Source organism: Haplochromis burtoni, unplaced genomic scaffold (assembly GCF_018398535.1).
Source record: "Haplochromis burtoni strain Fernald_Lab_line unplaced genomic scaffold, NCSU_Asbu1 Contig_21, whole genome shotgun sequence".
Taxonomy (NCBI): Eukaryota; Metazoa; Chordata; class Actinopteri; order Cichliformes; family Cichlidae; genus Haplochromis; species Haplochromis burtoni.
The window spans coordinates 850,026-875,507 of NW_024582382.1; the positions used below are offsets into that span (position 1 = coordinate 850,026).

Below are 25,482 nucleotides of genomic sequence, written 5' to 3' on the forward strand. Positions count from 1 at the left end.
GGTCAAAAGCTTGGTTGTGGCTCCAAAAGGCCATATCTCATGAAATGCCAGTCTTGTGTTTGTTGTAGTAACGACATATCACCACTCAGGGGTGCTGCCCATTCACTTGCGGCTTCTAAGCCAACCCTGGAAACATTTTGTGGCTGAATACAGCAGTGACAATTCACGTGATAGAAAAAAATTAAAAATAAATAAAATGAATAACTAGCCAAACAATTTTGCATTGAATGGTTGAGTGAGAGTGTATGGTCTGCAAAATAAGATTGCTTCAGCTATGATCTATGCAGACCATGACATAATCTCAATTCACAAATATTATTAATGCCATATAAAACACAAGAACCATCAGTGGAGAAAAACAGGTTTATTCTGTAGTGGCAGTTGGATTCCAATAGTTGATTGAGAACTTGGCTAAATAACAATTTATTAATTTCAAACGTCACACCAGATTTCTTGGTAAGGTACTCTAAACATTACGTCAGCTTTGTTATTTACTCGCTGATAGCACAACCAGATAGGGATGTCATCAGTGTGGCCATTCTTTCATATCAAGAATGCTGTCTCCTGTGGAATGAGACTCCATGGTCTCTGTCCTCTCTTTATAAAGTGAAGCTTTACTGTCCATGTTTGGTACTTGCTCCATCAGAGAATTTGCCAGATCCTGTGTTTGGTGGACAGGACTGGATCCTACCGGATCATTCTGTCTGGAGCCTTCGACAGTACCTCGCTGGTCCTCGTATCCTGTGTATATCAAAGTGTGGGCTCTTGATGGCGTCAAAGAGCTAAAGGCAGTGTGATACTGTGGTTGGGCTGAAGGAGTGGTGGATAAATGTATAGGTGTCTGGGATTTGGTCTGATTATGTGAAGAATCCGAGTTGGTTTGAACACTTAGGGGTGGCTGGGAGTAGCCACAGTTTACTGTAGAACATAAGGAGTGGGTGCTGCTTATCGTGTGGATTTTTGCACTACTAACCACGTGTGAGGCCTGAGAACTTAATGGGCAGCCACTGAAGGCAGAACTGATACCCAGGAGCGATGGACCTCCATGGGCATGAGAGGAGGTCATGTAAGGAGAGCCTGGAGATGTTCTGGGTGTTTGGAAAGGGCTAGAGAAGCACTGAAGCCTCTGAGTTGTGTCTCTGTCAGAGCAGACCAGGTGTGAACAGGATGGTATTGTGCTTGACGAGTACAGCAAGGCGGAACTGGTGCACTGGGAGGGTATTCCACTGGAGTGCCATATATTTCTAGCAGGATGGCTAATCATTTCATGAACAGGTGGTAACTCAGTGGAGATATTTAAAGGGACATCCGGTTGCCAGTGGCTAGAAGTTGTCACACTTGGGTTGGGGAGCACCTGAGTGCCACATGAACATGTGGAAGCTGGAGAGTTATTGTGGAGCATTGTCATATGAGAATGCAGAAAATGTATTATGTCATGGAGTTCCTTGGCAAGGTTGGAAACATCTTGGTTTAAGTTGTTTACCTGAAAGAATGAGAAATAATGACCGTTTATTCAAAACTGTTAACTGTTTATTTGTAACTGCTATCATGTTAAGTTGATATGAATTCAAGCATTAACTGATTAGATTCACTTGGTCAAAGGTAAAGGTTACTGTGTCCTCACAAAACACATTTGGGCATATTTCAAGGAGCAGCACTTTTGCCTAATAAGGGAACATACCTCTTTGCTTAGTTTGCTGACGCTCTGTCTCACTTCTTCTGTCTCAAGAAACAGGCTACAGATGTGTAACCGATCTGAAAAAGGATTTTTTTTTAAAAAAAGTGAGAAACTCATCTAATCTGTCCCGACTTTGGGTTATATTTAATGTCTAGTCCTGAATAGAAAGGCTTATATTTACAATTTCTCATTAATCATGCAGTTTTCAGACACTTTACCTGCAACATTAGTCTTTGCCTCGCTCTGTTCCATATTAAACTGAAATGTGTGATCATTATCCTCAATTCCATCCACGACCCTGACAGTAAGACAAATGGGTGTTATATTAATTTAATTATATGCAAACAGATTATTGATATTTGACCAAAGGAGAATGAATAGGTCACCTGGGGCTGAGGTTCAGAGGACTAATACAAGAACCGGATGGCATGAGTTTGGCAGGCCGATGGTTCAAGTCTAGGTCACTGGTAAGACTGGGTAAAGGAGATGGAGAGAGCTCCTCGCTGAAAAAAGGTTGTGGGGAAGGACTACAACCCCTGCTTCCCTGAGCAGGTGATCGGCAGAGCTGCAGTGCGCAGATGTGCCGGAGCTCCTCGCCCAGCAACGTGCTGAGGCAGGGTTGATGGACAGGGCTGCCCATACTCTGTAGTAGAGGCAGTCTCTGGTGCTGAGAGTATTTTACGTGGTCTGTATGTTTTACATCAGCTCCTTGAATGATATAGGGTAGTTTATGATCCATAAACTGAGGAGAAAAAAGATGGAAAACTCAATGAAGCCGATTGCAAAGATTTGTGCATGATTTTTGTTTGGGTAATAGATTTGTTTGCTACAAAAATTCTTAGTCTAGTGATTTTGATAGTGTCAGAAATACTTCTCTTGTAGGATAGTTTTAATTAAGCTTAGTGTTTTTCTTGATGACTGGAGTGTAGAAACCATATATAGTACATGCTGTTTGCTCCATTTCTCTCTGTTACCTAGCAGCAACTGGAGCATTATTATCTCAACTATAAAAAAAGGCATTTTAAGTGTTTTCATATCTACATGACATTTATCAAGAGAATGCAATGCAAGCCGGACTAATCCCTTAAGCTAAGACAGATTTAACTATGGCTGTATCAAGCATGTCAAGGCTAAATTAATCATCCTAATGAGGCAGACATACCTGAGACTGCCTGGGTGTCAGCTGAAACCGTGTTACTCCCTAAAGGCATGGAAGTGAAAATGAACAAAACATTACACTCACACTGGAAACTGAACATGCAAAGTGTTCCATATAGCATAGGTATGTTTGTACACCATATTCTGAATTGTGGTGCATTCGAATGTGTCTCATTCTCAGTTTTATTCCATTGCTTCAAAGTAAATGTCTTACATCAGCTTCACTGCCTTCTCTCAAGTTGTAGGTGAGATTGTGGTGGATGTCCAAGCTGAACCGACTGCAATACTCTGGATAAAGCCCCAGGACCTCCCTCAAAGCCCTGACACTGATGTACTGCAAGTCGCAGTATGTCAGTGCCTTCACATCTGCATTGGTCTTGATCACCTTGTCATGCTCTGGTAGGTCAGCCCCTATGAGGTCGCCTTTGCCTGTAGGGATTGTCACATAAGCATAGTATGTGTAATATGTCAATACACAGCTAATATGTAGAGAAATCTGTATGAGATTAACATTAAAACACTGGGTGCACACTGACCCAGGATCGCTAGGACCATGCCATCTTTCAGAACCTCCAGGGAACCGGAGCACACAAAGTAATTAGCTTGTAGGGCATCTCCTTGGCGGATAAGATATTCCCCTGGTGCACAGAAGGAAGTTTTGATGTGGAGGGAGAGGGAGCGCAGACACCCTCTGCTGGCTCGCTCAAACACAGGCAGCTGCAGTATGTCTTTGTTCAGGTGCATGGTAATGTCAGCTCGCAGTTCATCTGGGAAGTCATGTAACAGCTAAGAGCGAGGACACGATAAAAATAAGAACCGCTATTTAATAGTTAACCACCGTACCGGTACTTAAATGCATATAGAGCTTTGCAAGACACAAATTACCCTCTTTTTTTAAGTACTTGTAATTATCAGCTCATTGTTCACCCAGATATTCTTCTCACAGAAACAAAACTCCACTGCCTTCTTGTCTTGCTACATTTCGGCTTGATAAAACTGGAATATTGCAGTACTGCATTTACGTGTTTCCTGTAAAGTCTGTCCCTCCTCTTGTAGTCAAAAATCACCAGGTACTCTCCTTTTAAAATACTTCAATCTTTTTGTTTTAGACAATTACTTAGAGATATTTGACTATGCAATAGTGCTACTAAGAAGCCTACACATATGGTATGGTTAACCACTCCTAAATTAAACAAATAAAAAAAAGGGCAGACTGTGTTTTTAAAGACATGATAATACTGCCAGCATGTTCTCAGAAACCAGTGGCTCTCTCTGTTACCTTCAACACTGAATTAATTATCTGAGGATACTGATGGTTGGGGGTGTTAATGAGTGCTCTCTCTATTTCAGCTCCAACCCTTGTAATTACAGGAACTTCTCCTAGATAGGCTCTGGCAGTATACTGAAATTCTATTTGCAAAAAAGGACTATCTACTTAAAGAACTGGAATAAGACTCCAGAGAATCTGAGGTGCCCCATATTTTAAGAATGGCATTTCTGAGTGTAGAATAACCAATATCCAAAAAGAATAGACATATTCTTCAGCTACATATTAAAAATGATGCATTCTGCCAGAAAAATAACTTATTATGTCCAAGCAAATATTTTTCATAAACACAAAGAGCCAGGAGAACACGGCTAAAGTGTGATTCTTTACCCACCTCATTGGTGTTGATTCCATTGTTGACAGACCAGGTGGCCTGAAAGTACTCCAACATCCTTTGCTTGAGCTGTTGAGGTAGCCGATGCACACGGATGAAGTCCTTGAGATCCTTCATGCGGGTGTGGTAGAGGGAGCGACGTGAGTACATGCGCTGGATGATAGCAGTCACGTTGCCAAAGACTACTGCATGCATCAGGGCTGGAGGTGACAGAAATAGGGGGACATTCTTGAAACATTTTTCATATAGTTGGGAATTTCCTGCCATGTCCTTTAAACTCACCTCCCATCAGCATAATACAGATGGAGAAGATTTTCTCTGCATCTGTATTGGCGCACACATTCCCAAAACCAACACTTGTAAGGCTGCTGAGGGTGAAATAGAGAGAAGCAATGTAGGCGCTAGGCAAGGATGGACCACCCACGGTGCTGTTGATGTACGGCGTCTCCAGACGTTTTCCCAGCTCCTGAAGCCAACCTGGTGGAAGAGGTGAGAAGGTTGTTACGTAGGTCTATCTGAGTGATTAAATTAACTTTTGTTATTCTTTTTTAATGGTTGAACTTTTCTGCTGTCGTAGGTGATATAATACATGATATAATATAGAATGACATAATGTGTTACTGGTGATATAATGTAATCATTTCTTGACCTACACTTCCTCTGAGGAAACAAGCTAGGGGATGAAATGATGCTGAAGCATTCAAGCATTAGCTGAGATGTGCAGCACTGACACGGCGATGTTGCCAAAAAAAGACACCTAATTTGTCTCAGTAAAGCAAACGAGTGAGGGAGAATATTATACTTTTAACTGTGTGGGACTATTCAAACAAAACTGCAGTGTCCTCACCTATGTCCCAGGTTACTGGGTCACCGCTTTCTATCTCCTTGCGTCCAATGATATACCAGACACAAGCCATCCAATGAGCAAGCAGTGCAAACACAGACATGAGCAGGGTCAGGACTACAGCGCTGTACTGAGAATATCGATCCAGTTTTTGTAACAGCCGTAGCAAGCGCAGCAGACGGACTGTTTTCAACAGGTGCACCAATGAAGTCTGGAAAAGGAATGAAAAAGTACAACATCAAAGATGCAGATTAGTTTATTTAGTAGTTTTGCCGTTCAAGGATCTGTATGAGTGTGTTTAACTTGTGACACATCCCCACTTCTCTGTTAGTACCATCAAATACTATCAAAGTTAGAACAGCGTAATAGCTGGAGAGTTTGCAGCGGACGTCGAGCAAAACAAAAATACAGTTAGGGAGATGACTTTGTGCGTCAGCTGAAGTTGCCTTTGGCAAACTAAGACTAATCCATGAGAAGTACTAGTGTCGAAGCAAGCAGACTAACAAGAATGTTCAGTGAAGGGCATGAATGTAGAAGGATAATCATCTCCACTCGCTTCTCTGGGGGAAATAGTACCATAGCATTACTCACTATAGGCTTAAAGTTAGTCCATTTAAAGACACTGGAAAGTATAAAACAAAGGTCATTTTAGATTTTCACGTATCTGGAATAAAAGTCTTACCACTGTAATGTTGAAAGCATAGAGAAGGTCAAAGGGGAGTGCTGCAATCAGATCTACAAAGAACCAGGTAGTGCAATAATGGAGGCAGATGGATCGGGTGTCATACACCACCTGACCTGACTGACTCACAAAGGTGGTACGGAAATTCAGGAGAATATCTGAAAAGGAACAGTAAAGTTAAAAACAAAAGAGAAAGATGGCAAACCAGAACAAAGAAAACAAGATTTCACTAGAGTCATAGTCGGGGCAGTTAATATATAAAATAATATACATTACAACAATATAGCTCAAGAAGACAGCGGGATATTAGGATACAAAGCCTCATTTCAGCAAATAATTAAATCATTGTTATAGTGCTAGTTAAAGTTGCACAGATTCTATGAGTAAGGGGCGGGGGTTGCAGCCCAAGAATGTTAAACAAAGAAACATATCAAGCTGCATGTTGCAAGGACAAATAGAATTTGCAGCATAAGAAGCACAAAGCAGTTAATGCAAGGTTTCCCTGGCAATAAACCCAACTCTCTTTTGTATACTGAAAAGGCGACTGTTTGTTTAATTTCAGTAAGACTGAACTGAGGATGAGTTTAAATGAAAGAAAAAAAGGAAAAACGTGTTACCAGGTGAGCTAATTTTGTGATGGTGTCTGTCCCCAGACAAACTTGTTGAGAGACAAGAAGTCAGCGAGCCTCGTAGCACATGTGCTATCGCGCATTCTTTGGAGGAAAAATGGGACGACGTGAGAGAAATCTAATTATGATTTCTAACCTAGGGCAACAAAGACAGCCTGAGTGGGTGAGAAAAAGTAGGAGGTAGTCGTGTGTTAGCCATTGCCAGGGAAACTACTGCAGCTGCACTGGGGAATATGTTTCTTCATTTAAACTTAACATTGTTGTCTGTTCGTAATGTAAGTAACAGGTAGAAGAGACTAGTAGCTCGCAGAGTAGAACCTCTTAGAAAAACATTTTCATTTGTTTAAGGTGTTTAGTATTTCAATTTTACCTAAAAAAAAATATTAAAGGTTATACTACTGCAACCTTATTTTTTTCAATAAATTCAAATATATTATACCAAGAATGAAGAGCATCTCTACAGCAATGTCACTGCCTATGGTACTGCGGCTGACAAGTGGCCGATGGTCACCGTCCTCATCATGGCTGACAAAGCAGACGTTGTAAGGCACTGTGACTGCGACATAGAAAGTTGCCAGAAGGATTAACCAGTCCCACAGAGCCTTGAACATGCTGTAGTGCAGCAGGATAAAGCGGGACCTCTTCACAGCTGCCACCTTGTACTCGGGCAGGGACGGTTTCTGGAACACACTCTGAAAAGATAACAAGTCATTCAGCTTTAGACTTCAAATCAGCACTGCTTTGATATCCTTGCTTGGTGGCATAGTGATGACACAGATGGAGAGAGTAAGCTAATTTTACAAGCCTGCAAATCTCAAGTGCCCGGACTGTGTTTGCAAGTACTTTAATTCATCATCATCATCACAGCTGTTTGAATAGGGCCAACTGCCCCTATCTGGTACACAAAGTACGTACCTTGGTACTAAATGCAAAACTCACCTGACTCAGGGTTACCTGATTATTAGCATATAAAGGACAGCTTTGTTGTTGAGTGTAAATGTTTAGCTAGTAAAAGTGCAAAACTGTGCTTTAGTTTTATGTATTTATTTCTAAGCCAGTGGTTTGCTCTCACATTAGGCAACTTCTTCTTGTTCCTCTTGGTGAACAGCCTGTTCAAGTGGTGTAGAATGGTTCTCCCCCTCTCTCTACTTTGAAAAAAGTGTGATTGTCCACTTTTTCTTCTCTGGTCAGCAGTCTCTAACATTCCTGTAAGGAAAATAATACGCACTAAATAAAATTGTGTGTAAATTATGCCAAAAAATGCACATTAAATGACACAAAAAATAAGTGCTTTTGTTAAAAACTAAAGAAACGCAAGCAGCCAGGCCTCACCGTCTCTTTCAGTACAGCGATGTTTTTTTCCATGTGATTCGCTGACATCTTTGAAGGATAACATGAACAGCACAACCTCACCTTTCTCATTTTTAATTGGTACAATATCCAGGAGGCACCAGAATGGATTTCCTGGGAGTATTAAAAATGTTATTACAAAGACATTACCTCGTCAGACAATTAATTCACCAAAATGATGATTAGATCTCTAATACTGATGAAATAACAATTTTTTTTTGTTGCCAAGCTCAAGTCATTCTCGTTTGTGACCGTGAGTGTCTGTGATTCTCACCATTTTTCCTATAAAAACAGACTTCTCCTTGGTACTCCTGCTGGCCTTCCAGGGCTTTGTCTACCTGTTGAATCACATTTTCACTGGTCTCAGCCCCGTGAAGGAAACGACACGTGCAGGTTTTCTGCATCACCTCTGTTCGAACAAAGCCGGTTAACTCACAAAAGCCATCGGAGCAGTAGACAATAGGGTATCCACAGCTCCCCTGAGTATTTCCCAGGAGGAAGTTACAGTCTGTGAGGAAAATAAAAAGATCAAAAATCAGGTAAAGTTATTGTGTGACCTGGAGAAACAGACATGGCGAACCGAACAGTAGGAAGTGAATAGATGTATCCAAAGTATATAGCTGCAGTTCTGAAAGAAAACATTTAAATGTGTCAAGTATAATGTTTTTTAATATAAATTTTTAAATACAAGTTCTTTTGAAGCACAAAAAGTAACTTTTCCTATCTGAGTCATTCTTTGTATTTTCAGCTCAGAACCCTGAAGTTGGCAGTTATCTAGTGTACATCAAAGAGAGCTTTGAAGTTTGCTGCTGGTGAGCATTAAGTCCAAGAATATATGCAGAGTGCCAGCTGGTCCCAGGACCTCAGTGAGGCTCTGGTTCTAAATCATTTTCAGTCATTAGACATTGCACTGATGAATATTTTTCCAAAATGTTTTGTCCTGTTAACCAAAAATTTCAGTTACATTTCCACCAAACTATGCGGAATTGGTGGAGTTCATTTAAACTGATTGATTTCCTGGCATGGACCCGGCACAATTTATGAGCAAAGTTTAGGTTAGGGTTTTTGGGAATGCTATCCAGAAGCTTAATGTTAGCCTACTTTATCAATTCCAAAACCAATTTTGTGTGCAAACATCTTTTCAAACCTCTAATTGTTGATTTGAGGTGAAGTTAAAGTCCTCCTTTTTTATTTTTCCATTCACTTCACAGTGAGTCAGGGTGGCTGTAGCTCAAGAGGTAGAGCGGGTCAACTGCTGGTTGGAAGGTTGGTGGTTTAATCCCTTGCTCCTCCAGTCTGTATGCTAAATATACTTGGGAAAGATACTAACCCCAAGTCGAAGATCTGTGAATGAGGGATGTTGTATAAAGTGCTTTGAGTGCTCTGGGAGAGCAGAAAAGTACTATATAAGAATCAGTCCACTGACAATGTGAATGGAAAACAGCCCCATAGTAAGGTGCTGCCACCACCCTGCTTGACAGACTGTACATTACATCTTTACTCCACCAACAATAGCTCTTATCATTGTTGCCAAATAATTAATAATTAAATAACAGTGTAAGAATAGCTTTTCTTTGTGTATCACCAGTCAAAAAGGTGGAAAATAGAATAGCTTACCCAACTTGCCCAGTTCCTTAAGTTACAAACTGATGTATAGAAATAAACTGTTTGGGGTGATGCAGTTTAGACTCTATTGTAAAGGGACGCAACAACCAGATGTCTTCATCATTCAATGACTAATGGAAGTGTGCTTTCAGTTGTCCAACCCATCAATATTTAGACAAATAGACTGAGTACACTGACATGTCATCTTTTATTTGTTCGTTCAAACACACTTTGATGCAAGCAAATTTAATTCCCCCAAAGTTCTTTGTTTGCTTATGTAGCAAAGCACTCCAATAATGATATAGCTGCAAGGACAACACCAAGCACCTGTACTGCGGCCAGATATAATGAGGCTGATGCTTTGTGTTCTCTCTACAGCTTGGAAAGTAAACAGAGACTGATAATAGCAGTTTATTCAGATGCATGCTGTCATACGGTATTGTATTTTAAATGATTTTTCAACCACAAAATAATTGCCAGCATCACTAAAGGGTGCTAACAAAGTGTTGCCTCCAGAAGAACACATGTGCAAGGTTTTTTTATTTGATTTTTTTCACCTGAAGTGTGTGCACTTAATCTCATAAGAAGCTAAATTAAGATCTTCCTGCGCCTATGTTGCCATGGCAATTTGTGCAGGAAAAAAATGGTAATGTTGCAACAGTAACCTCACTCTGATTTGTACAAAACACATTTAATAGATTTGACTAAGTCCACTTGCTCAAAGGGGACCTGCTACGATAATCTCCTGCACCACATTTGTATTTTTGGACATTATTGGACTAGCTGTGCATGATTTACAGTTGAAATAACCTTAATTTATCTTATACTGGTGCAAGCCCGCAGTCTTAAAGCTACTCTGACTTTCTTTTGACTAGCCACCCCTCACAAACAAAAGGTTAGAATAGCAATTGGGTCAACATGCCATGACCATGGTTAACACTGACAGTCATCAAACCTCAAAATGATGTGAATCACTGCAAAAACATTGTTAAAATGCAAGCATTTGTTGATTCAGATGCATTTAGTATTCCTAACTATCCACAACAGAACGTGGGGAGGAGACAACTGCAATTTCAGCACAAAAACAAACACGTTTGATAGACTCCTTTTGCTTCTACAGACTACAGTGCACATATATCTAATGAATATTATTCTGAAAGCTTTAAAATTGTCGATTAAGATCAGTACCCTGTATAAGTTGTGAGTGACTAGATGAAAAAGTAAACTTTTCCTGCTTTCACAGGTTGACAGAACCACACCTCAAATTATATTTGATTGGCTCTCTGTCTCTTGCATATGCAGTAATTCATCTAAATTAATCTCTCTGCTCTCATGTCAGGATCATACTGCCTATATTCAGTCACCCTCACAGTATGTGATCCAACACTTTCAAATCAATTAACATATATTTTTCAACTATTCCTGGATTCCTGCGGCATTATGCTGAAGCCATCTCTTGTCAGTTGATCCTTTTACAACCTACTCAGTGACTTGATCAGTCCACCGACGCACGACTCACATACAGAGGCACTGTGGCTGCCAGATAATGAAAACATGTTTGCTGCCCAGATATGTGTAAATGCAATTCTATATCTGCTTTCTGCGGATGTGAAGGTGAGGGCAAAAAACCTCAGAGAACAGATGGAGAATTTTCAATGGCGAGAGAAACGCAATGTCTGACCTGTGCACCACTTTTCTTGTTTTCTGAAAAAGTATATATATATATTGTTGATGTGTTTCTCTTTTTTTTTTCACTAAATCTGATGTAGAGTAAAACTGACATGCTTGGATACTTGATGTAAGATGTAACTTTCCATGCCTGGTATTGTTCATGTGTGTTTGAGTGGGTGTAACCAGGTGGATCTGTTCCATATGCCAAGGTAATAAGATTTTTCTTTCTGTATATTAAGTGTTATAGTGTGAGAATGTTGTTTCATTTCTTTGCTTCTGAGGCAGAACAAGCAGGAAGAAAAGCCACTTATTACCCAGAAACAAGAAGAAAAAAAGTACAATATTCTATGTGCTGTAGAGTGAGACTGTTAATCTGCCTCTTCATCTCATGCTAGGTTACATAAGACTGGAAAAATAATTGTGCTTTCTTAGTAATCCAAGCACATGTAAATATTAGCTTTACATTGTAGTGTAGTTTCGCATAATGAGCAAAAATCAAATCATGTCAAGCACTTGGTGCATAAGCTACATTTTCATTTGAAACTTTAATGGCTGTAATTAAATGCTAAAAAGTAATATGTTTTATTAGAGCTGGTATTTAATCAGGATTAATTATTCAGCAAAGTCTAGTGTTTAAATCCAGTAGTGTTTTCACAGTTATTAGCATCATTCTGTAACTGCCGCACATAGTTATTTAATTAACGACACTGTGCTGAGCCGGTCTTATAATAAACAATAGATTTTTCAGTAACTTTTTAAAAAGCTCATATATATTTTTTTCCCCTTCTTTTTTGGTAGATTTTAAACTGAAAGAAAGATGCCAGACTTTAGCTCTAAAACTTTAATGTTGCTCCTGAATAATTTGATTTGCCTTTATTTTATTTTTTTTGTTTGCTGTTGAGAAAGACCTTGACATTATTATCAACAGGGAAATATTCTAACAAGCAACACATCATCTCAACAAGTGGCTCTTCAGCTCCAACATATTAAATGGGATCTCACTACTGTTGGACATATTGATTGACAGCAGTGTTTATCAGCGCCTGTCACAGTCCTAAATTGGGTTACAGAAATGCCAATGGCAAAAATCCTAAACGCAAGCTGGGAAAGCTTCATCTTTAAAATTGATTGACCTTTTGCAGCCAACATATTTCATATATAAATGTATTATATACCATTTCTTTCAATATAAGTAATACACATTTTAAGAAGAACACATACTGATCAAAATCTGCGGGGACTAGCAGTTTGACTTGTCCAACAATATCAGTCGCAGATTCCGAATACTTGGTCTGCAGGTTAATCGATTTACTATTCATGTATATTCATCAGAAATGTAATTATCAGCATTCTTTTAAAAAATCTGTATTAATGCAAAGTGATCCCCTCTCCCCAAAATACTTACGAGTTCCATCAAAGTGATTGGCAATGGTGTCCAAGAAGGTATTTTGTGGAGCAAGGAGGCCCTTCATTACAGGCATCTTTCACCAGAAAAAAAGGTCACAGAGTCCTAGTTTCAATTAGTTTGCCACCATTCCCTATAGAAGACCCGAATTAGACTTTCAACACCGCTTCTTGAGTTTTCTTGTAACTCTTCAGTGGAGTGGAAGTTTTATATATTCTATATTGAGTGGATAAAACTACTGAAATGTATCACAGAGTTTTCCATTTCTTCTTTGAAGGAAAATTCAGAGGTTTTCCGTGCTAAAGCTCTAAAGCTTTTCTCAGCCTGAGTCAGAAGTATTCAGGTTCAGTTGTGCATCGCTCTGTGCTCAGCACTGCTCCAGTATCACAGCAAAGTCTCAGCTGCTCCTCAGTCAGTGTAACTCCACTCTCCATGAATCTTGCCACTGAGTCCCCAGCCTCTCTCGCTCCCTCCCTCCCCTTCTCTCTCGCTCCCTCTCTCTCATAGAAAAAAGCTTGAACCATCCCCCGTTCTATCCACTGAATTTATGAAATATCTCTTGCCTTCACTTTCTTTCTCACATAAAACCTTGCCTTCTCCCCAGAGAAGTTATTAGAAATAACTTTCCTTTTTCTTCCATCTCTTGCTTTCTGACGCTCTCACCTCTATCTTTTGTGAAACTCCACAATGGGTGGCAGAAGAGGATTTTCTGTTGCTTAGACTTCTCACTTAAATTACCAATCATTTTTCTGAGGTACAGCTGCATCCCGCGTTAATAACACAGAAAGGGAGGCGTGTGTGCACGTTTTGTTTGCTGTGGAAGAAAGCAACTGATTATCTTCTTTGGCATCTCTGGAAAGATTCTGTGTTTTTATCATCCCTTCTTTTGACACATGAGGGTAGAGGTCAAGTTGAATAAAGCACAGCATCAAGCGATTCCTGTTTTTGCTCAGTGTAATAACAGTCAATTTGCTGCTAGGCTTTTTGTTGATGTGCTTGAAGAATCTAACAGGCTGCTGTCTGTATCACCACCTCGATTTCACATTTTCTTTACTCCCCATGCATCAACAAACACCCACGCAGATAGCTGCTGTAGAAGATGCAGTAAAAACCTATACACACAAACTGACCTCGAAATAGCAGATTTCACTGGTTCTTTATGTTTCATCGTCACTTATTAGCATTTCCTCTCGACTCCATATGGTTGCATAAAGCTGTTGTGCACACAAATCCACTATATTAGTTACGCATATATATTCATACCCATGAAAATTTCTATTTTTAATTACAAACAGTTTTGTTTTTGTTTGTTTTAATCAGAGGTACTTTCTGTTGGACAGATTTGAGATTTATATGCATCTGTGTCAGTTTGGCAGATATAAAAAATTCTTTAAAAAGCCACCAGCCGGACTGAGTTTGAGTCAGGTGCCTTGCAATGATTGCGAGCATTACAGGGAGGCATGTGTCTGTTCCAGTATTTCAAATCGGCAGACTACCTTGGAAGTCTATGCCTTTAATACCTGGTAAGGAAGCAGTTAAAAAAACAGTTTGTGCTTTATGTTTTATTCTCCCTATAGCTACAGGGATCATATCTTTTCACCATACTACACTTAGATGAAGCAAAATTAAATTTAAGAAACCTGAAGCACCCTACATGCACTGGTGGCTGGTTACTATTTACCTTGGGTGTGGCTGATGGATTGTGCTTATAGACTAACACGAAGGTTGTTTTTATTTTTTGGCTGGATTCAGGCATTCATCAGTGATTTTCACGTGGATAAATCTTGATTATCTATTTTAAATCTCTGGGTGTCTTCCATAGTGTGCTTTTTATCCCATATTCCTCCCATCACCCAAGAAATGATCATTACTGTATGTGATGTCTATCAAATGCTTAACTTATTCCAGAAAATAAAACTGAGTGTTTGTCACCTTTGTATATAGTCATGAAAGTTAACAGTTGATCAGCTTTGATTCTTTTTTATTAGATCACAGACCCTTTTACATATATGTACAATATAGAACATTTTTCCTAAAATTTGGAGATCACATTCAAATTCACATTATTTCTGAGGAAAAAAAAATATACATTTGGTGGAAGATGTGACTTTTTTCATTTAAACAGCGTCCCTAGTTTTACTCTGTTTCAAACAGGCAGGGGTGTCATAATGGTCGTTCCAGATTGAGCCATCCAGTCCATGTACTGCTCCCCAGCTCTCTCTCTGGTTCTCTTCCCCATTGTCAGAATCCCTGCTGCTTGGTTCCTGGAGCCTTGTAGGAGCTGTTGGAGTCGGCTCTGAAAGCGATACTCGTCCTCTTTTCGTTTGCCCAGAGTGAGGATCCCAGCGGCCGCATCATCCGTGAGGGCTCCACCCGATCCCTTGTTGCCTGAGCGACACAGCAACACATAAAGGCGGCAGGGACGAGACGGTTCTCTGCAGCACTCAGGCTCACTGTGAGCGTCACAGGCCAGCTGAGACAGTAGCAGCAGCAAGACCAATACCATGGCTTTCTGGTCAGATTAAAAATATGATTTTTAGGATTAAAGAGGTATGATTAAATAACCGAAAATGCATGAAGTGCATGTAAATGTGAATTAATATGAAATTGAATGGATAAATTCCAATGCATAATAAATATAAATCCCTGAATTTATAATAAAATAATACTGAAATCTATTATAAACAATGATAATAAGCCTAAAGCACTAGTCAGTCAGTATCAACATGCCCATGCAACATGTTGGTAAGCTTAAATTTTAACCAACATTGCATTACGTACAATACAAACAGCCCACATTTAATGATAAAGTTTATAAGCCTGAACATATATGTATATAGCCAGGCATAATTAGTTATTTCTCGTATATCATAGGGAAATTATTTCTATTCTTCTATTTATTTTTATTCCCTCACTCCAGGGTTACAGAAGAGAAGATGCTGTATAATAAATGTACATATGTATTTATCATAGGAGCTTGGTGACATGATAAAACCACATTCAGTAGGAAATGGTCAGTTAAATATTTATAGGAAAATGCATTAAATGTATTCCTCCACTACACTTGAGAATTGAATAACTGATACCAAATATCCCAAATTGTTTTTCAGTAGGCTGCTTATACCCTTAGCAGCACAAAAGGATGCTAATGTAGAAAAAGCAATTAAAAAGAACAAACAAAACAAATCAGCAAAGTAAAACCATGACAAATGCTCAACAAACAAACAAAACAAAAAGGAAGCTGTCTTCTTACCTTGTTATTCATTTCCATCCCAGCAGCTTGTTGGAACTTGGTGGGGAACCACAACATCTGCTCTGTTGTCTGAAGGGAAGTCATCTGGTCCCAGGGGTAGAATGAGTGTCTTTTATATTGTCCTGTGCCATCCATCCCATCAGTCCTCTGGACGTCATTTGGACCAGTGACAAACGTAGCACAAAACCACTGATTCTCTCTCTTTTTTTGGTCTTTGCTCATTTGAAGTTTGCTGTAAAGCTCTCTGCCATTAATTAGCGGCCTATCCCAGGTCATCTCCAAGACGCCTGAGTGGACCTTTGATGCACTGCAGGTATGTTTTTGTGGCTGCATGCTAAAGGTTTATTAAGACATACCATTACAATGACTGGTGAGGGGCTGAAGTCTATTAGCAAAAATATATATATATATTTTTTAAAAACGGCTGCCCTTTCTCTGCTCTAATGACAAGTTCATTCAAAGTCTATGCTAATGAGGATGCATGGACTTTACTCTCTCATAGTGAAAGCACTTCACAAGAAAAGACCTAGAAAAAGACTTCCGGTAGGGTGTCAGGCATGTCAGACACATCTGTGCACAAATGATCTGCTTTACAAATCGGGTAAAATTTGCAGTAAAAATAACAAGATAACAAAGTTGTTTTTATCCTCACAACCATTTACTTAATGTTTGTTGCCATCTTATGGACAACAGGAAGCAGTGCTATCTCATTCATGATAAACTAAATGGCTTAAATCTATTTTAGTAATAAGGCAATCATTTAAGATCGATTGAGAATTGACTATGCATTACAGTGCACTTTTGTAAAGCTATATTGATTGTTGCTTTCAAATGGCTAGGTCTCTTTAAAAAAATAAAAGCAGTGGCACCGTGTGTGAACCCTGCACAGTAAAAACCTTATATCAGTTTATCAGTTTAAAAATCGAAATAAAATTGCAAAGAACATCCATTTATCCCGGTTCATATCGCTACTTGAATGATTATTAAATAGTAATGAACAAGAGGAGACAGGAGAAACAATGAAGCCAGTTTTAATGGGCCACTTAAGAGATCTCTTACAGAATCCACACTCACTTTGAAGTGAAACACGTCAGGTTACTGTTTGACTGTTGTGTTGTGGTGCTAACCCCCAAACCTTTCATTCCAATCCCACATGCACTGGTTGGCTTGATCTGCACCACAGAACAACAGGTGTCAAATCACTGTGTATGTGGAAGTAATGTTAAAAAATACTTAGGATATCAATAAAACTAACAACAGTTATAATAATATCAATCATGAATGTCTCAGAATTATTATAGCAATATATGTTCCCTTCTTACACTTTGCATACATTTTACATCTATAGTCACTTTATTCTTATAGACAGCAGTATCATGTTCCTGATGATCTTTGACCTCTAACGGGAGGGGTCAAATATTCCAGTTGTGACTGACTGGTGAACTCCGCCACTTAAGGACGTGCTCCATCCTAGGGACCAGGACATCAACTCACATAACATCATATACATAGCCCCTAGGAAGGAGACAAAAAGATTGTGTGAGGAGTGTATAAGAATGCCGGAGAACTTAAACCCTAAGAGAATTGACACTAGAGATCTGAGGGGCCTGATGAAGACTGACACCAGCAATAATACATCAGGGTGATTTTGTTTTCTATTTTAGCACTACAGCTGCTTATTTTGTGCTGAAATGGCCATTTGTGACCCCTACAGACTAGTAGAGCTGCTCTACTTTGTGCCACTAAAATTAAAATGGCCTCCTCTTCATCATCAGAATAAGTGAGGGTTTCCTGTATGTCTTAGTTGTGGGAGGGAAAGTGTGAATGTGAAGAAATAAACACTCGAAGACATGCCAAGGTGTCTCTGAAAATAAAAAGGCAAATTTGTGGCATTAAATGCCAAAGTGAGGTAAAGCCTGTACCCACAGAGCTAGAGTACATCGTGGAGGGGCTTGAAAATAGCAGTGCCCAGAGAGAGACAGGGGTATGTAACTCACTGATGTTTTCAGCTGTTATCCTTCTGTTTTTCACTTCTAGCTGAAGTGTAGTATCTCGCTTCTCTTTCATATCTCTGGCCAACTCAAATCACCTCTCAAACTTGCGTCTCGCTTCTAACACGACGAGGCTTCCTCCTCCTCATCATCTCTTTCAACTTCTCAGCAACTTCCTCCATCTCTCTTTCTTTACTGACCTCTTGCTTTCTTTCTACACCTTTCTGCTTCTCTATCTCACTGTCTCTCTTTGGGACGGATTCTCTGTGGGCACAGGCAGCGGGTCAGCAGGATCCCGCAGGACTGTCACTGACAGTCTCTTTTTCTTTCTCGGGGATGGTGTCGAGAGGTACTGCTGCCCCCTGCTGCTGGTTTTGGAATTGAAACTGGTGCTGGGGTAGCGGTGGCGGTTGAGGGTAGGCAGGTGGTTTTGGAACAGGTGGGGCCAGAGGAGGAGCCGATAGCTGGGGATGCAGCTGGGGATATTGCTGGGGATGCGGGTGCAGATAAGCCTGAGGTGCGGTCTGAGACTGGAGCTGATTTTGGGGTTGGCACAGCAGTGGAGGCGCTGGGTGGGTCTTGGCCTGAGGCTGCTGCTGTGTCTGCTGCGGCTGGTGGTGAGGATGGTGCTGAAGCTGTGGGGAAGCTGCTCCATTTTTACTGAGGCCACATGACTGAGCTGCACAGTGGATCTGACGCAGAGTGTCCAGTGCCTCACTCTTTGCGTGCTTTAGCAGGTCAGCCTGGCCCTAAGAATTAGACACAGAAGAAGAAGCAGAAAGAAACATTTGTTAATATCACTCAACTATATAAAATTTAAATGCATTCAAACAGCATTCCCTAAAGGCTACTTATACTAAGTCTATTTTAAATAACACCATCAATGCAATTTTCTTTTATCCCTCTTTTTTTTGTTTTTTTTTAGAAAATAGATTTTAATCTCTAAATGACCATTATCTGCATGACTTTTTAGTGAGAAGAAAGTAAAGGTGCTTATATTATTGCTTATTGTTAATGTATTACTCAAAAAGATGCAGAAGGGGGCAGTATGAAGCCAATGAACAAAGGGCTTTGGTTTCTTGCCAGCCCTTTGTACTGTTCCTCTCAGCTTGTAAGTACTGCTGGCATATGGTGGCAATGTTATACTACATTTCTGCTCTTTATTTGAACACCCCAGAGATGAAACCCTGCCATATGTGGAGGAAGTGGTCAGGGCAGGCATCCTGCGCTACGGCACTGTCAAGTCAATCTGGGCCACTGCCATGGCTGCCTCCCTCCCTTAAGCTAGCTGTCTCTGCCATGTGGAAATGTGGTGGAGTTTTCTCCACAGGCAGTTATTTCTGTGTGTAAGAGGTGCTTATATTATTAGAACTGTCCAAAGGAGATGAAAAAAAAGGGAGAAAGACCACACGCTTCGACAAACTCCCTCCACTTGAACAATCTAATTCTTGACTCTTCCCCTCAGGGTTTACTCTCGCCAGATTCCTCCAGCATGTCCACTTCAACATCTGCTCACAAGAAAGTTGAAAGCAATTTTCCTTTTATCTGCATTTATCTGCATATTTTACCTCCCTCGCACTGAACTTCGGTCTGTCTGACGTGCTGCGACAGCTTTCTGGGCTAACCTCCTTGTGAAGAGATACAGTCTGACCTGTTGTGGACCAGACTAAAATATAAACGGCGAAAGGGATAAAGTTCTTAGTGCCACAAGACAGGTACAGCGGTATGACATACTGGGGTAAGACTAAAGGTGATGCTCTGCAGACGATGGCCTGCGATCTACCCGTTGGTGATGTTAATACACTGCAAGTGGCATTTTAGCTCAACCAATACAGCACGCAAACCCGGAGTATGAGCATGTCATATGTTTGGAATAAAAAAAGAAGGAGGGGGAAAAAAAGAAATTATGTAAGTCATGACTCACCAGGCATAAAATAAGATGGCAAGAAGCTTATCCTGTGCTGTCTGAGTCAAATAACGGCTACACTTGTCTTTGCATGCATTCACCCCTACAGCTGGCCTAACGTTGTCCGCAGGAGGCTAAGCTGATGTAAGGACAGCTACTAAATCCCACAACTATATCCTCATTAAATTCTAGACCCGTGTCCTTTTTGTTTATCAGAAACGGACCACTCCTCTGAGAGAAATCGAGTAGTCGATAACCTGCCTCTAGGTATTATTTTACATTTATAGACATTCACGGGGAGTTAGAAAAGACAGCAGAGTATAAGCATCATTGGGACATATAGATTGAGTCAGTTCTTATATTAAAACAAGACATCTACCAGAATTTGATTTAATCACATATAAAAGGGTTAGAGTTACATTGGCTTACCACAGAAAACACTGAAGAGGCCAAAATCTGAGTGAATTTAAGAGGAGGTTATTTAATTATATGTAACTGCCCAAGAAAACAGATTATAACACTAGAAAGTACAAAACGTGAACGATTTGGGAGACACGTCTTTTTTCAAACCCTGTTATTCTTCTATAAAGGACAGCAATATGGCTGACATTTGCTTCAAAGGATCTCTTTCTGTCTCTTTGATTTTTCTTTTCTCTTGACTAACTGGAACAATAAGTGGCAGAAATGGGCAAATACCCTCATTCACCGTGACAGCCCCGAACTGACAGAAACTGTCAAAGTAAGGTTGGAGAGGGAGCTAGAGACGAACACTGACAAACAGATAGGACATGGCTCTTCCCTCGGCTTTCCTCCCAGCATCCCACACTTCCATCTCTAACAACCAGCGAGTACTTCCTGGCCTGCTGAGAATCTGGAGAGGCTGACAGGTGAAATAATAACTGGGTACGGCTGCCAGCCTTGGCAAACAAGCACCAAGCTCTCACCAAATGTTCACTATGAGACACAGATTACAACTGAAGAATGGGAAGAGGACAAGACGGAGTTATGTGGGTGCCACCTTGTTATTGAAAGGGTGGCTCATCACAGGAGAACAGACGAAATTGGGGGGGGAGACGACGATCGGAAAAATAAGGTGTGTGAATGTGATTAGTACTGAGATAGATTCTGGACAGCTGGTCTACCTAAACAGCAAGGGCATAAATTGCACCATAGATGGGTGGAGGACATCATTTTAACCCTAGCAGCAATGCAACCCCCTTTTTGTTGTTTTCCATCTGGCAAGACTGGCATGAAAAGGAGAAGACATGTATCTATCCTAATGCTCAAGCCACTCTGTCTGTACTTAGCATGTGGCGTTATTTTAGCGTTGCTATTACCGGCAGCAGTCGTAGAGGAAATGAGATGAGAGCATTGAGCAGCCTTATCTCCTGTGTCAAGGGGCAGGCAAAGACAAGAATGCATCATCATCAAGGCATGTCTAGGGGATCCAGTGTCTCCTTATGAGGAATAACAGAGCAGCATATGTGTGTCTACAAACAAGCGCGAACAATCCTATCATGTCTTGTCAAGATAGTTACACGACCAAATAAATAAAATGGTACTTGGACTCAACAGTAATTAATTAAGAGGTTTAGGGATTAGAGAAGAGGGAAATACAATTAGCCCAGTGAGCTTTCTTAAGACATTATGTTATTTAATCTCAGCAACATGGTCTCAGATTGCTTGTCCAGTTGGGTACAGTCCCCATAGTAATCTCAAATGCACATTAATCAGTTTTAATAGTTGTACTTTATACAAATGGGGGGTTTAGATTAATTATTAGGCTTGTTGCTGTGTTGTAGGAGGGGTTCACTAACCTTCAGCACAGTGATGTTCCAAGCGTAGCTCTCCATAGCCTTCTGCAGTTTACGTCCTTTCAGACCCTCCTTTGCTCCAATGCGATGCAGGTCTTCGTGGAAGTCCAAACCTGGACAAAGACACAGGCAGGCGTGCCATGTAAATAAAAGCAAATCATATTAAAGCCAAAAAAATACCATGCAAAAAACACTTTTAGGCATATTTTTAGTAGAAGAAATTTCTTAATAGAGTAAATATCCTCATGCATGCAGACCAAGGAAAATAACTACATTTTGCAATTTTGCAAAAAACACCATGAAACAAAATATGCCTGCTGAGAAGTTTTAGGTAAAGTGTCTTGCAGTGTACAAAACTGCCATAAATGCATTAATGCATATTAGTCCAGATCTGTTATGCATATAACTTCACAGACATTAAAAAATGCAATGACATACTGTAATATAACCATCTTTTAGTACATTTTATAGTTTGTTCTTCTACCCACAACCAAGTTGGAGCGTTACAGTTGGATTTTAGCATGCAATGTGTTGGGTTGCTATGGCTGTCTAAACAGAGGTCATATGAAGCAGGCTAAACTCTAATTAATCTATCAGTGCTTCCTGCTTCATTTAGCCCAGGCAGACCGTAACTAATCCCCTGGGCTTTAAGAGCAAACTCCTCCTAAACCTAAGGCTCAGCCTGCTTGTCAGTCTGTCCCTGACAACTGACCTTATGGTTCTCCAGCTTCAATTTACTGCAAAAACAATGATGAAACATAATACACTACAATTCACAAGAAGCCCGTCACCTCAAGGCATTCCTTCTTTAGTCTTTGAACATTTCCAGGTGGCAGGTACTGCAAGAAACCTTTTTTCAGGAACATTCTTTAGTTGAACTGGTGGAGAGTAAGAGACTTACTGTACTGTCAGCAAGTATCAGAGCCGTATAATATCCACTGTTTTGTTAGGGTTTTTTTTGTTTTGTTTTAATATTCAAAAAAACACCCAAAATTTGTGCTAGGAAAGTATGAGATGTCGTCTTGGTTTTGTAATGTAGCTACATTGTTCCCCATTTGACAAACTGTTTGTGTTGTCATGTTCAGAGTGCATCCTTGAAGCACAGAAACATGCAAAGGGATATAGAGGCCTCTCATTTTGGAAAACACAGTTAAGTAGATAAGTAAGAAGAAAAATGAGACTATGTTGACTTTATGAAGTCAAGATAAAAAATAAATAAATAGAATAAAAACAAAATTACCAGTTTTCAGGGCAAACCAGGGTGAACCATACCAAAAATAACTAATGTGCTATCATTTCCAAACACTGGTGATGTACAACCAATGCAGAATATCTGTTTCAGAGCCTGAAAGTTCTGCTAACAGGGATTAGGACTGATTTGATCTCGTAATCTGTTGTAGTTAATGGGCTCAGAGAAGAGCCAAGGAAGTTTGTGTTCACAGGACGCAAGAAATTAGGATGGCAGGGAGCAGAGTAAGTCATGAATTTAGCAAATTAGCTAGAGGACGCAATACAGCTCTTGAAGCATTTAATTTGGCATTATGAAGCTTTCCCTTCCCCTAACAGCCTCGACGTTGCTGTTCCTTAGTGTCACTTAAACTATGTGAAATTTGAGCTAATAAAAATGTGGCCCTGTAGCACACTCTGAAGAGATTGAATTTTACGTTGAGAGAACGAGACAGGGAGAGTCGGGTCCTAAGGAGGACTTAGGGAATAATATATCTCTTCTGAGTAGCCAAACAAATGCAAACATATCACACACACACACACACACACCTTGGTAGAGTAAAAGCAGAGAGGGTTTTTGCCTTTGTAATGAGTACTGCAGCAGCACCTCTTCTGTTTCAAAAACATACAGTGGCTTCAGGCAGAGAGACAGAAAGGTAAGTAAATAATAAAATCAAACAGAACCTTCAAACAGGATCTGATGAAAAGAAATAATGAATAAAAAGACAGGAAATGCTCTGAGTGGGGAATGCATAACAGTCAGCTCAGTGTTTCATTAATTTATCTCTATTCATACACACTGCAAAGCCCAAACATAATGCCATGAAGCAGAACGTGGGATATTCCAGCTGCTGATGAGCTGGGAGAAAAACTGGTTAAATCCAAGGAAGATAAATTGAGGGAGAGTTCTTTATCTTTTCTATTGGCAATAAAATACACAGTGCTGACTAAAATAGTGGTTCATCATAGCGAAAACCTTTGCAAGAAAGAGAACATCAATAAATACACATGGTAGGGCTGGCAGAGAGGCAGCGGATCTTTAACTCATACAGTAAGCTTGCACCTGTTCCTGGACCTGCCTTAATATGGCATGATGCATGACTATATTCAAGACAGATGCCTGAACACCTCGCTACCAGACGTGGAATACATAGAGGTGCTGAGAAATACAGCTGGTGCCCCCTTTTCAAGAAGGGGGGCAGGAGGGTGTGCTCTAACTTCAATCCTCAGCCTCCATTTCTCAGAGTCCCTGGGTTCTGAGTTTTCTATAAATTACTGTTCTATTGGTTTTGAGAATCACTTGTTCTGAGTTTTTGCATTTCCCAGTTGCTTTGCAATGATTTTATCTGGCTTCATTTTCACTTCTAGTTCTGTTCATGGTTATACTTTGGTTTATATTTAAATCCTTGAGTTCCTGCCTCCCTTGTGTTTCTGTGTCTTGTTTAGTCTTTGTGTTTTGCTACTTTGTCTTTTGTGCTTGGTGTTTAGTTTTACTTCCTTTTGAGTTATTATGTTACGTTATCCTCAGCTGTGTTGTCACGTGCTACTTCTCCCTCATTAACTTGTGAGTATATGTTGTCTCTGTCTCTCCTTGTCCTTTGTCATATTGTCCCTCACTGCTGTGTGTTCCCTTGCTCCATGGTTTCTGGTATTTGGAATTCCTGGCTTTTTTCTGCATACATTTTTGGCTTTTGTTTACTCTTTGCCTGACAGCATTAAAGCAGTTTTTTGGAGTTATTCCCATTTCCCCAGAGTCCTGCATGAGGCTCCACCCTTGCTTCCACACGGCCAATCCATGACACCTGGGGAAGGTCTATGCCAGGTTACCAGAGAGGAGAGTTCATCTGTTAGTTGAACTTTGGATCCAGGAAGAACAATGCATTCAAGTTTGCTCAACGAGTCTACATAGTTTTTGGAAATTTGGAGAAAGTACTCGACTGCATTTCTCAAAGTATAATGTGAGGCATGCTTCAGGACTGCTTACGCTTCGGCCCATTTGGTTTCTGTCCAACTGCATTGAGAGCTTGATTCGCTCTGAGGCAACAAGTCAGACTCATTCCCTGTGAGTACTGAGTTCACTGGGCTGCCCTTTGGCACCAATTCTGTTAAAATCTTTTATGAACAGAATTTCTAGACACAGCTAAGGGGTAGATGATGTCAGTATTGGTGGTCTCCCAATCTTTCCTCTTCTTTTTGCAGGTGTGGTTCTGTTAGCTTTACTGAGTCATGACCTCCAGCTTGCACCGGGGAGTGTGAGAAATGAGAATCAGCACCTTTGATTTTAAGTCGGAGTATTTCAGGGTCTTGTTAATGAGTGAGGGGAGAGCAGAAAAGGAGATTGACAGACATACTCTTGCAACATCTGCAGCAATGCAGATGCTGTACTGGTATGTTGTGGTGAAGAGAGAGCAAAGCGGGAAAGCGAAGCTGTTGATTTACTGGTCCACCTACGCTCACCTATGGCCACAGGCTGTGGGTAGTGAACGAAATAATGAGATCGTGGATATAAGTGACAGAAATGACTTTCCTCTGAATGCCTGGATGTGTGGGCTCAGCCTTAGAGACAGGATAAGGTGCTCAGCTTATCTCTCATTGGGGAGGGGCTCAG

At 40.4% G+C, this 25,482-nt stretch overlaps 3 protein-coding genes across 3 annotated transcripts in view; all 3 read right to left on the bottom strand.

The window, feature by feature from the left end:
• Window positions 1–334: 334 nt before the first annotated feature.
• On the bottom strand, window positions 335–13,145 carry kcnh4a (potassium voltage-gated channel, subfamily H (eag-related), member 4a). The gene is made up of 16 exons (XM_005920349.2): window positions 12,684–13,145; window positions 8,277–8,510; window positions 7,985–8,116; window positions 7,725–7,858; window positions 7,092–7,344; window positions 6,024–6,181; window positions 5,345–5,552; window positions 4,780–4,974; window positions 4,498–4,697; window positions 3,373–3,622; window positions 3,051–3,265; window positions 2,841–2,879; window positions 2,065–2,420; window positions 1,897–1,976; window positions 1,682–1,755; window positions 335–1,483 (listed from the first exon to the last, which is right to left on the bottom strand). The coding sequence occupies exons 1-16, from the start codon at window positions 12,757–12,759 to the stop codon at window positions 527–529; spliced, it is 3,561 nt and encodes a 1,186-aa protein (XP_005920411.1). The 5' UTR covers window positions 12,760–13,145; the 3' UTR covers window positions 335–526.
• A 908-nt stretch (window positions 13,146–14,053) lies between these two features.
• Window positions 14,054–16,824, bottom strand: hcrt (hypocretin (orexin) neuropeptide precursor). Its single transcript, XM_005920350.3, has 2 exons — window positions 15,937–16,824; window positions 14,054–15,195 (listed from the first exon to the last, which is right to left on the bottom strand). The coding sequence occupies exons 1-2, from the start codon at window positions 16,267–16,269 to the stop codon at window positions 14,830–14,832; spliced, it is 699 nt and encodes a 232-aa protein (XP_005920412.1). The 5' UTR covers window positions 16,270–16,824; the 3' UTR covers window positions 14,054–14,829.
• Window positions 16,825–16,951: 127 nt separating this feature from the next.
• Window positions 16,952–25,482, bottom strand: part of si:ch211-210g13.5 (inactive phospholipase C-like protein 2) — a 65,978-nt gene continuing 57,447 nt past the window's right edge. Inside the window, exons 5-6 of the mRNA XM_005920347.3 lie at window positions 21,651–21,760; window positions 16,952–18,676 (exon numbers count right to left, since the gene is read on the bottom strand). Of these exons, the coding sequence (XP_005920409.1) occupies window positions 18,212–18,676; window positions 21,651–21,760 (575 nt within the window). The 3' untranslated portion in view covers window positions 16,952–18,211. The remainder of the gene's footprint in view (window positions 18,677–21,650; window positions 21,761–25,482) is intronic.